The following is a 12,328-nucleotide window of genomic DNA, read 5'->3' on the forward strand; positions in this document are numbered from 1 at the left end:
TGTATTGAATTCATTGACCCGAGAACGTGTGGGAACGAAGGTGAGACCTCTGCTGAGGACTGATCTTTCATCCTCAGAGAGGGGCAAGTCTGGAGGGATGGTGAACACACGGCAGGGCTGGGAGCTAGGACCTGGTGTGGGGCTGGAGCTGGATGTGGGGGCGGGGTTAGGCCTGGGGGCGGGGACAGAGGTCGGCTTGGGGGCGGAGTTGGACATGGTGATAGAGACCGGCGGGGGGGCGGGGTTAGTCGCGGTGACGGAACTCGGCCGGGGGGCGGAGTTAGGCGCGGTGACGGAACGCGGCGTGGGGGCGGGGCTAGGCGCGGTGACGGAACTCGGCCGGGGGGCGGAGTTAGGTGTGGTGGCGGAACGCGGCTTGGGGGCGGGGTTAGGCGCGGTGACGGAACTCGGCCGGGGGGCGGAGTTAGGCGTGGTGGCGGAACGCGGCGGGGGGGCGGGGTTAGGCGTGGTGACGGAACGCGGCGGGGGGGCGGAGACACATGCAGCGATGTGGTCCAAACGTAGAGCTACCTGGACTACACCTCCTCCCATCCTGCCCCCTGTAAAAACGCCATCCCATTCTCCCAATTCCTTCGTCTCCGCCGCATCTGCTCCCAGGAGGACCAGTTCAAAATACGTACAACACAGATGGCCTCCTTCTTCAAGGACCGCAATTTCCCCCCCGACGTGGTCGACGGTGCCCTCCACCGCATCTCCTCCACTTCCCGCTCCTCCGCCCTTGAGCCCCGCCCCTCCAACCGCCACCAGGACAGAACCCCACTGGTCCTCACCTACCACCCCACCAATCTCCATGTACAGCGCATCATCCGCCGTCACTTCCGCCACCTCCAAACAGACCCCAGCACCAAGGATATATTTCCCTCCCCTCCCCTATCAGCTTTCCGTAGAGACCACTCCCTCCGCGACTCCCTTGTCAGATCCACACCCCCCACCGACCCAACCACCACTCCCGGCACCTTCCCTTGCAACCGCAGGAGGTGCAACACTTGCGCCCACACCTCCCCCCTCACTTCTCTCCAAGGCCCCAAGGGAAACTTCCATATCCGCCACAGATTCACCTGCACCTCCACCCACATCATCTACTGCATCCGCTGCAGCCGGTGTGGCCTCCACTATATTGGGGAGACAGGCCGCCTACTTGCGGAGCGATTCAGAGAGCACCTCTGGGCCACCCGGACGAATCAACCCAACCAACCTGTGGCACAGCATTTCAACTCCCCCTCCCACTCCACCGAGGATATGCAGGTCATTGGACTCATCCACCGCCAAACCACAACAACCCGACGGTCGGAGGAGGAGCGTCTTATCTTCCGACTGGGAACCCTCCAACCACAGGGGATGAACTTGGACTTCACCAGTTTCTTCATCCCCCCTCCCCCCACCTTGTCTCAGCCGGATCCTTCCAGCCCGGCACCGCCTTCCTGACCTGCAGTCTTCTTCTTGACCTCTCCGCCTCCACCCTACTCCGACCTATCACCCTCACCTTGACCTCTTTCCACCTATCACATTTCCAACTCCCCTCCTCCAAGTCCCTCCTCCCTACCTTTTATCTTCTCCTGCTGAACACTCTCTGCTCATTCCTGAAGAAGGGCCTGTGCCCGAAACGTCGAATCTCCTGTTCCCTGGATGCTGCCTGACCTGCTGTGCTGTTCCAGCAATAAAGTTTCAACTTTGATCTCCAGCATCTGCAGACCTCACTTTCTCCTGGAGGGTATGATTGCCAAATTTGCTGATGACACAAAGGTAGATAGGAAAGTAAGCTGTGAAAAGGATAGTAGGAGGCTACAAATAGGTTAAGGCTGTGAGAAAGATCTGGTAAATGGAATATGTGGGAAAATGTGGAAATGTTTATTTTGGAAACAGAAAAAGTAGCATGCTATCTAAATGGTGACAGTTGAACAACTGAGATGCAGAGGGACCTAACACCCCAGTGTATAAATCACAAAAAAAGATTAGTATATCGATACAGCAGCAAAGTAGAAAAATTAATTGCACTTATCATTTACAATGAAGGAAATTAAATACAAAAAAGGAGGGAGGTTATACTACCGGGTTACTGGTGAGGCCATATCTCGAGTGCTTTGCCCAGTATTTAGGAAGGATATAAATTGCTTTTGGAAGCAGGTCAGTTAGAATTGACCATAGTAATACCTGCCATGGGCAGGCTATCTTATGACAAAAAAATTGGACAGGCTCGGTGTTACACCTGCTGGAGTTTAGCAGAAACAAGGTCTTGACAAGTTGCATATAGACAGGATGTTTCCACTCAAAGGAGAATCAAAAACTAGTTTAATAATAAAGGGACACCCGTTTCAAAATGAAGAGGCGGCAATTTTGTTTTCTTCTCAGAGGATCATCAGTCTTTGTAACCTGCTCTCCAACAAAAAAAAGGAGTTCTTGGATATTGTTAAAGGCAGAGATGGATATATTCTTGTTAAACAAGAAGGTAAAGCAATATCAGGGTAGGTGGAAATATGAATTTGAGGTTAGAATCAGGTCAGTCATGATCTTTGAATGGTGCAGCAGACTCGAGGGGCCAAATGGCTTATACCTGCTCCTTATTTGTGTATTTGCACCTGGCCTCATGCTCCCAATATTCTTTTGGTTTTCCCTCACAAGATCGCAATGAGGAATTCAGAAAGGAAAAAGTCTACTTTAGATCAGTATAAGTATAGAACATGTATACCTCCAGATTATGCTATTATATAGTGAGATATTAGGCAATATAGGCATATTCTCAATTCAAAACAGTCATTGTTTTTACAGAAGTTAACAGCCAATTGTATTCAGGGCAGAACCCAAACTTGTAAAACCTACACTGTCAGACATTTAAGTCTGGAAATGAGACAAAAATATGATACTGAATAGAACAGAATCAATCACAATTCAGATCATTATTTAAATTTCAATGACACCCTTAAGATAAGGGAATTTGGATATAATCTAACAAAAGACAAAATAAGAGAGTGGCACCAGGATGTTGTAAATGACATTACTTTAAGCAAAATGTGATTATTACTTAGAATGATGATACCAGAGTATTCACTTTTGTGATCAGAATGTGTTCTTGTAGAAATAATAGTACTTGTGCAATAATTTCAAATATTATATAATGAGTAACTAACGTAAGACATGCTAAAATAAGTAACAAATACAGCCAAGAACAAAAAAAAACCTGAATGTAGGAAATCTGAAACGAAAACAAACAGCTGGAAAAAACTCAGGTCTGGCAGCATCCATGGAATGAAAGGAGAATGAACATTTCAAGTTCATTGAGCTTTCTTCAGAAATGGGTTCGAAGAAGAGTAACAGTTCTGAAAAAGGGTCACTGGATTTGACATGTTAATTCTGATTTCTCTCCACAGATGCTGTCCGACCTGCTGAGCTGTTTTTTAAGCAATTTCTGTTTTTCTAACAAATACAGCCATTCATGGACAACATGGTAAAATGATCTTTATAAAGTCTGTTCACAGGATGCGAGAATCACTGATATTTATTGCCCATCCAAAATGGCTTGGAGTCACATGTAGACCAGACCATGTCAAGACAGCAGATTTCCTTTTCGAAAGAACAGTAATGAATCAGCTGGAGTTTTAGGGCAATCAACAGAGGTTATATGATTGCCATTCCACTAGCTTTTTGTTGAATTCAACTTTTACCATCTGCAGTGGTAGAATTTGAACTAATCTCGTGACAGTGGCTTAGTGGTTAGCACTGCTGCCTCAGGGAACCAGGTTTGATTCTTGTGTGGAGTTTGCACATTCTCCCAGTGTCTGCATGGGCTTCCTCCAAGTGCTCTGGTTTCTTCCCACAGTTCAAAGATGTGCAGGTTAGGTGAATTGGCCATGTTAAATTGCCCGTAGTATTCAGGGATGTGTAGGTTAGATGCATTAGTCCGGGGGGTAAATGTAGAGTAATGGGGAATGGTTTTGGGTGGGATACTCTTCAGAGGGTTAATGGGGACTTGTTGGGCCAAAGGGCCCGTTTCCACACTGTCAGGATTCTATGATTCTTGATTCTACATTAATCACAATGCCATCCCCTTCCGTGATTGTCCCACTTCTGCCATAATTTAAGTAGAGACTAAAACAAATTGCATTAAATACTTATAAAGAATGGTGGTGATACCTGAAGGGCTGTACTGCATCAGTTCAAACTTAGTAGTGTCACCTGAAATAAAATAACAAAAACTCAGTTTTGGTACCTAAACAAACAGTCTATTGAAAATTGTAGAAACATAATTTTGCATTTTGAAGACAAAATGGACAAATAAAAGCAATTGTCCTGTTTGAGCTGCATTCATGCTCTGTACAGCACATGATTGACACTACTCTGTGGATTACTATCATATCAAAACTCAATTTCAGCACAATCCTGAAATGGGCAGATTGATGCATGTTTCCTTTCTAAACTGAAGGATGTTTTCATTGGTAACAATATCCTCCTCATTCCTTGCTCTACAGCATCTACAAAGTGTCATCTCAATTTTAAAATAATTCAAAACCGAGGTCAAAATTAATGTGTGCAGAATGCAGTTGCATAGCACTCATACTATCAGTGTTGTGGGCATCACTCTGCATCCATGGTGTGCACACAGTTCCACTGCAGACCACACCAGATGCCAATTTGGAAGTAAGCGCAATGCCCCTGCTGGGAACATGCACTGGAATAATGCAGAGGTGCCAGCTTAAGATATTAGTCAGCAAGGAACATTGGTATCCTGCTGGCAGCAGCACTTTATTTACAACAATGCTACAGCTAATATCCTCACTTAACCTCGTACAACATGCATTCAACAACAGAAAGAGCTACCCCCAACCAGTGCTACTTAAAGAACTCAATTACTCTTGAGTGAGTTCCTCATTATTTCTTCAAGTTGTTGCTGAATTGGTAGAAGCCTTTTGTGGTTTGCACTGCTACTTATAGTTGTTGATGTCTTCAGGAAGTTGGTGTGGCACATAGTGCAGGCACTAGTTCTAACTTCAAGTTCTGCTTAAATCATTGTTCCTAGACATGGGTGCATTAGTTACTATTCAACTTTGTCTGCAGAATGACAGAACCAACCAGACAGTAGATTTCTAGACCGGGAAATGTGCAATAGACAGAACTAACGAACGACAGCAGTTGTCATACATGATTGATTTTAGTTTGAGCATTCAATTTGAGGATGAGAATTGGAAGTCCTGTGTTTTAAACTTTAATTTACAGAATTATAAGGATATGCAGAGCTGACTAAAGTCAACTGGGAAGTTCGATTAAAAAAGTGGGACTGTTAAAATGTACTAGCAGACATTTAAGTTGATATTTTGCAACTCTCATTAGAAAGTGAGGACTGCAGATGCTGGAGATCAGAGCTGAACATGTGTTGCTGGAAAAGCGCAGCAGGTCAGGCAGCATCCAAGGAGCAGGAAAATCGATGTTTCAGGCACGAGCCCGAAATTCTTGAAGAAGGGCTCAGGCCCTAAATGTCGATTCGCCTGCTGCTTGGATGCTGCCTGACCTGCTGCGCTTTTCCAGCAACACATTTTCAGTATTTTGCAACTCTCAGCAAAGATTAACAAGAGTTTCTACAGTATTAAACAAAAAGAAAAGAATGGAATGAAAGTCGTTTCCACTTAGACAGGAAGAACAGAAATGCAGTATGGAATTTAAATAGAAAGGCTGCAAACTCTGCAGTAAGAGGAATCTGGGCTTGGTGGTACATGAATCACAAAACATAGGTATTGAATTGATTTGGAAGGCAACTAGAATGTTGTCATTTATTGACATGGGAATGGAATATAAATGCAGATACATTTTATGCAGCAGCAGAGGGTATTGGTTGGACCATATCAAAAATATATTAACAGTGCCTTCAAACAGAGTCTCCTGAAAGCTGTCCAGAAGGGAAGATACGGGTGGGAACAAAAGGCCAGGCTAACTGACAAGGGTAGTTTGGTTAGTGGTGGCTGGAGAGTTCACCATCTGGGAGCAGCTCAAGAGAACCGAGTTTAAGTGTGGCAACAGAACAAATGATTGTTGCACTCTGGCAGGGTATGTGCCACTGCCTACTCAATGCTTCATGTTCCAATTGTGACATTGCCATTGTAGAGAACTGTATAAACCAAGGTTAGCACCTGGCATCTCCATCAGATGCTTGATGTAAAACCTATGTTGTCACTTCAATGAAACGACCATTTACTTTCTCCCTCTTCAGTGTCACAACTTGACTCAGAGTGGAACTGCTTTTCACATATATGTCAAGGTTCACAATTAAAACAAAATGGAGCAACGCTCAGCTGCTATCATCCCATCACTGACCTTTCATCACAACTAGAACATGCACTGGTTGGAGATTCTAGAACTAGTGACAGAGTTTGAGAATTACAGTCAGACCATTAGATGCTGGGAATCAGTTCTACACGTAAGGTTGGGAGGGAGGGTAAGAGTTTTGGAATTCCTTTCCACAAATAGCAAATGATGTTAAAATATAGTTAATTTGAGACAGAGAAGCTTTTGTCAAGCACAGGTATTAAGGGATATAGGTCAAAGGCAGGCATACAGAGTTAAACCAGAGATCAGCCATAATCTTCCTGAATAGCAGAAAATAAAACTGGAGGGGCTGAATCTCAAGTTCTGCTCCTATATTCCTATTTCTGGGGTGGGGTGATTATATGGTGAACAGGTTGGTCCTGTGCCCTATCACAGTTGTTGGCAGGGCCCTCCCTCTGACCCATCTCCCCCACACTTTGGCCCTCAAACCCTCTCTTCCCTCACACAACAGTTATAGGGCCCGCCTTGTCCTTACCTACCATTCCACCAGCATCCACATCTAGAGGATCATTAGCTGCCATTTCTGCCACTTTGAATGAGATGTCACCACCAGAAATATATTCCCCTCCTCTCCCTTGTCAGTCTTCTGCAAGAACCATTCCTTCCACAACACCCTGATCCATTCTTTCTTCACTCCCAACATCCCTCCTCAGCCTAATGGCACCTTCCACTGCAACTGCAGAAGTTGTAACACTTGCCCATTTATTTCGTCCATCCTCAGTATCCAAGAGGCCAAACACACCTTCCAGGTAAAGAAGCACTTTATCTACGCTTCACACAATCTAGTCTACTGCATTCACTGCTCAAAATGGAGAGAAAGAAGCATAGACTAGATGGCTGCTTCACAGAAAACTCACTTTCTGTTTGCAAAAGCAACCCTTAGCTTCCAGTTGCTTGCCACTTCAACACACCATCCCATTCCCTAGCCCAAATCAAGCTTGCTGCAGTGCTCCAGAGAAGCTTAGCAAGTGCCAGAAGAACAGCATCTCATTTTCCGCTTGGAGATTCTGCAGCCTTATGGACTCAAGATCAAGTTCGGCTTGAGCTCTCCAGTCCCCACCTCACCCCCACACACCAATCCTTATTATCACAGTCTGCCATAGCACACAACCCACTGTAGTTACTAACAGTCCCCATTAATAGCTAGTTCTTTATCCACTCTATCTGTCCAACTGCTCTTCTCTCTTTGGGATCTGTCCCTTCCTATGGTTTACTCCTTATCTCCTCCCAGAGTTGCCAGCTCTCTAACTGGATCAGTTGCATCTGCATTCTGCTGCTCTTCCTCAATTGGTTGATAAGTTTGGAGATGGCCAATCAAAGACTGTTCTTGGAAACTAGATTGTTTTTGCTTCTATTGCACCTGTCTGGCTGCGAGCAAGATTGGCTTAGCATTCCCATTTGGTTCAATCATGCGAAATCCAAAGCTGACAGGAAATCCTGTCCAATATATCTCAGTTATCTCAGAAGAAGTTCAAATAAAATGCGATTTTGTGTAGCTTTAACAATGCGCAATGCTGCATAAGAAAGGAAGACTGAAGATAGAAGGAGAACTTCATTCAACAGAAGAGAAGAAGATAGCTCTACTCAGTTATAATCTGTGGAGGTGCCGGTTTTAGACTGGGATGAATAAAATCAGAAGTCACACAAGACACCAAGTCCAACAGGTGTATGTGAAATTGCAAGCTCTTGGAGTGTAGCTCACCTAACGAAGGAGCAGCACTCCGAAAGCTTGCGATTTCAAATAAAGCTGTTGAACTGTAATCTGGTGTGGTGTCACTTCTGACAGTGTTACAAACTAACATCCTGAAGTGCATCAATCCAAAACCACAGCATTGAGTTTTATTTATTTTGTACTTGTTAGGATAAACATAATAAATACTGGAAAACTTGTGAAGCATATTTCCAACTGGAGTAGATCTTGTAACTAATCAGGACTAGTAAAGCTTTTAGATGGGTTCTCTCAAGCTCTTCTGCAATTGCAATTGGGCTCATGTGGTCCAGCAGCAGTGTCCTTGCATCTCAGTCAGAAGGCTTGGGTTCAAGTTCCATCTACCCCAAAGGTGCGTCATAACATACCTGAATAGGTTCCTTAATGATATCTGTAATTGTCATTAACTTAGGCCTTACAATTAAATTTAAAGCAAAGTTTGAAGTTTTATAAAGGGTTAAGGTCTTGGAGTGAATTATAGAGCCTTAGAGAATTACAGCATTGACACTCTGTTCCAACTCATCCATGCCAACCAGATATTCTAACATCATCTCGTCCCATTTTCCATTATTTGGCCCATATCCTTCTAAACCCTGCTGACTCACATACCCATCCAGAAGCCTTTTAAATGTTGTAATTGTACAATCCTTCACCATTTCCTCTGGCAGCTCATTCCATACACACACCACTCTCTGGTGTGATAACGTTCCCCCTTAGGTCCCTTTTAAATCTTTCCTCTCTCACCTTAAACCTCTGCCCTCTAGCTCCCACCCCAGTGAAAAGACATTGTCAATTTACCCTATCCATGCCCCTCATGACTTTATATACCTCTATATGGTCACCTCATAGCCTCCGACGCTCCAGGGAAAACAACCCCAGCCTATTCTGCCTATTGCTCAAAGCCTCCAACCCTGGCAATATCCTTGAAAGTCTTTTCTGAATCCTTTCAAACTTCACAACATCCTTCCTGTAGCAGGGAGACCAGATTTACACACAGTATTCCAAAAGTGGCCTAACCAATGTTCTATACAGCTGCAACATGACCTCCCAGCTCCTATCGTGAATGCACTGACCAATAAAGGCAAACATACCAAAAGCCTTCTTCATTATCCTATCTACCTGCGATTCCACTTTTAAGGAACTATGAACATGCACTTCAAGGCCTCTTGGTTCAGCAATGCTCCCTGGGACCTTACCTTTAAATGTATAAGTCCTGCCCTGATTTGTCTTTCCAAAATACAGCACCTCAAATTTATCTAAATTAAACTCCATCTGCCAGTTCTCAGCCCATGCCTTACAGCTTAAAGCTAAGAATACTAATGATCACATCAAATTTGAGCTGCATCAGTTCCATCTTATATAATCTAATTCTGTTTATTTCTTTTCTTCTAAAAGAAAGTGGTTCAATTCAATGCAAGGCAGCACTTTTCATAAAATGTATTACATTTTAACATATGAGAAGTCAACGGAGTGAATTCTTGAACTCTCAAATTCATTATAATGATGTTTTGTTTTTGCATCCAATAATTAAAATACTAATTATAGGTTTATCATTAATGATGTTCTACGTACATTCCAAGAAGGCAGCAACATCTGCAGGATCAACAACATCTCTTCCAAACACCTGTTAAAAAAAAGAATCTAAGTATGAGAAAGCGATTGTAAAAATATGAAGCCTTCATATACAGTAACATGGTCCAGACAAAGCCAAGTAACATCAGTGGTACAGCGGGTAACATGTTATGATCGCATTTGGTGTTATTACTAGACAGGTCAGATCCCTGACTGAAATCTGGATTGATGGATCATATGTGATATTTTCTCCCCCAATGAAGAGGTATTTCACTGAAACATTGAGACACAATGCTGCAGATTCCATTTTTACAATTAAACAGAAATATATCATACAAAAAAAGCAAACTATTTGCATATTATACAGATTCAAAGATTTTGAAACACATGGTGAAATGCAATCCCACTAGGTCCAAAAACACTTCTTTACAGTGAGCACACGATAGTGTCACAGATTCATACAGCATGGAAATAGGCCCTTCGGTCTAGCTGGTCCACACCACCCATTTCCCAAACTAATCTAATCCCACCCGCCTACACTTGACCCATATCCCTCCAAACCATTCCTATTCATGTACGCATCCAAGTGTCTTTCAAATTTGGTAACTGTACCTGCATTCACCATTTCCTCTCACAGTTCATTCCACACATGAACCTCTCCATATAAAATAGTTGCCCCTTGTGTACTTCTTAAAACTTTCTCCCTCAACTTGGGGAAAAGACCTTTGCTATTCACCTTATCTTTGCTTCACGATTTTATAAATCTTTAAGGTCATCCCATAACCTCCTACATTCCAGTGAAAAAAATTCCAGCCTATCCAACCTGTTTTTATAACTCAAACCCTCCATTCTCAGCAACATCCTGGTAAATCTCTTCTTAAAAACTTTTCCAGTTTAAAAATATCTTTCCTATAACAGATATTCAATGGTCTGAGCAATGAAGACAAATGTTCTAAGTGCCTTCTTAACCATCCTGTCTACCTGTGATGCAAATCTTCTGTCTGATAAATTACTCTGTTTACCTTGTTCTCACATAGAATCTTTAAACCCCAGTCCTCTTCAGTAAGTCGCTCTCTCTGTTTTAAGAGAAATCATCATGGCTACAAAAATGCTCAAATTAGTTATGAAATCCCTTTGGATGATCAGACCACATTCACATAACGTTAGTTCAGAACCCAAACTCTAAAATAAATGCTATTTAAAAATGTATATAGAAAACCATACAAATTAAAATCAACTCACCCACACCCCAACAAGAATTCATCTTCAAGAAGCATTTTTGTTAATCAACAATGACCTTAATACTACTCCTATGTCACATGACATGTTGACATGAAAACACTATCACTTACATCATACGTTCATTGGCATCACATCAGTGTCTTGCCCATGTGCTCTCAAAGGTATCTGCCATAACATTTTCTTTTCATGGTAGATGAACAATCTTTAAATCATATAATTGGAGAATGAAGCTACCTCAAACAAAAATGATAAATTCTTGCCCTAAAAGTTTCCTATGAAAATCCAAGGATTATGGTCTGTATAAATAACAGCTTCTTCTTCTTTGATGTTGATGTATATTTCAAAATGATGATGCACAGCCATCACAAACTCCATGCGTCCTTTCCCACTGTAGAATATTTTTGCTGGTATGTGATCATTTTCTTTGGCCTGTCATTTATTTTTCAATCAATACATTTAGTCAGTGAAACAGTCTTCAGACCAACATTGCTGGCATCAGCTAGTTCGACTGGCTCTGCAGAATTCAGCACAGCTAAAACCGTTTGGTTACAAAAACAATGTCCACGTTTTCAAAGGCATTTCAGCACTCTATTCATATGTTCTGTCTTTCTTCAACAAATTCATTAAAAGATGCAATGATAGTGCTGAAGTTTAGACAATCTTGCCAGAGAATCCACTCATGCCAAGACAACACAAAATTTCATGCTTTTCCTTGGCTCAAAAGAGCCCATACTTTCACCCTGAGGTGCTACTTGGCCTTGTCCCCCACACAATGGCCCAAATAAGTCACCTTTGCTTGATAAGTTCACTTTCAGCCAGATTTATAATTAACCTGGTGTTTTTGTCGCCAAGAGTTCAGTCTGGTAGTGTAAATGTTCTTCCCAGACTTGGCAAAAAAACAACCAACTTATCAATGCAAACACAGTCCATAACACTTTAATGAATTTATTGGTTAATCTTGAAATGTTGCTGGCACATATTTTTTAAACTCCAAATGGCATGACTTTGCACTGATAAATCCATCTGGTGTTACAAAAGTCAATATTCCTTTAACTGTGTCAATGGGACTTGCCAAAATAATTTTAGCAAGACAATTTTATGACAAATTGTGTATGTCCTCCTTGTTCTAGGCAGTCCTCTGGTCTCAGAATAGGAGTCTCCATTTATTACCACGCTGACTTTGTGGTAATCAATCCAAGATCTTTGCGTCCGATCCGGTTTTAGCACCATCAGGCTAGGAGGACTCCAACTACTATGACTTGGTTCAATAATGTCAGTCCATTGTGAACTTAATCTCTTCCCTCTCTTAACGGAATCTCTCTGGATTGAGCCTGTGGGGGTGTTGTTTTTTGGTCACCCTGCCCTACCCCAACCACCCACATTAACATCATGAACAGCTAAAACTACAATATAATTATGAAATAGCTTTCATAAGTCACTGAATAGTTTTCTAGAAGATAAAACATTAAATAG

The 12,328-nt window shown here is 42.6% G+C and overlaps 1 protein-coding gene across 2 annotated transcripts in view; it reads right to left on the reverse strand.

The window, feature by feature from the left end:
• Nucleotides 1-12,328, reverse strand: part of LOC122564134 (spermatogenesis-associated protein 6) — a 90,587-nt gene that overhangs the window by 49,639 nt on the left and 28,620 nt on the right. For both annotated transcript variants that reach the window (XM_087994512.1, XM_043718754.2), the window contains exons 4-5: nucleotides 9,614-9,665; nucleotides 4,150-4,191 (exon numbers count right to left, since the gene is read on the reverse strand). In XM_087994512.1, coding sequence (XP_087850638.1) covers nucleotides 4,150-4,191; nucleotides 9,614-9,665 — 94 coding nt within the window. The remainder of the gene's footprint in view (nucleotides 1-4,149; nucleotides 4,192-9,613; nucleotides 9,666-12,328) is intronic.

The sequence above is a fragment of the Chiloscyllium plagiosum genome, unplaced genomic scaffold (assembly GCF_037043375.1).
Source record: "Chiloscyllium plagiosum isolate Xiang-an unplaced genomic scaffold, Cpla_swu_hap1 HiC_scaffold_2, whole genome shotgun sequence".
Lineage (NCBI taxonomy): Eukaryota > Metazoa > Chordata > Chondrichthyes > Orectolobiformes > Hemiscylliidae > Chiloscyllium > Chiloscyllium plagiosum.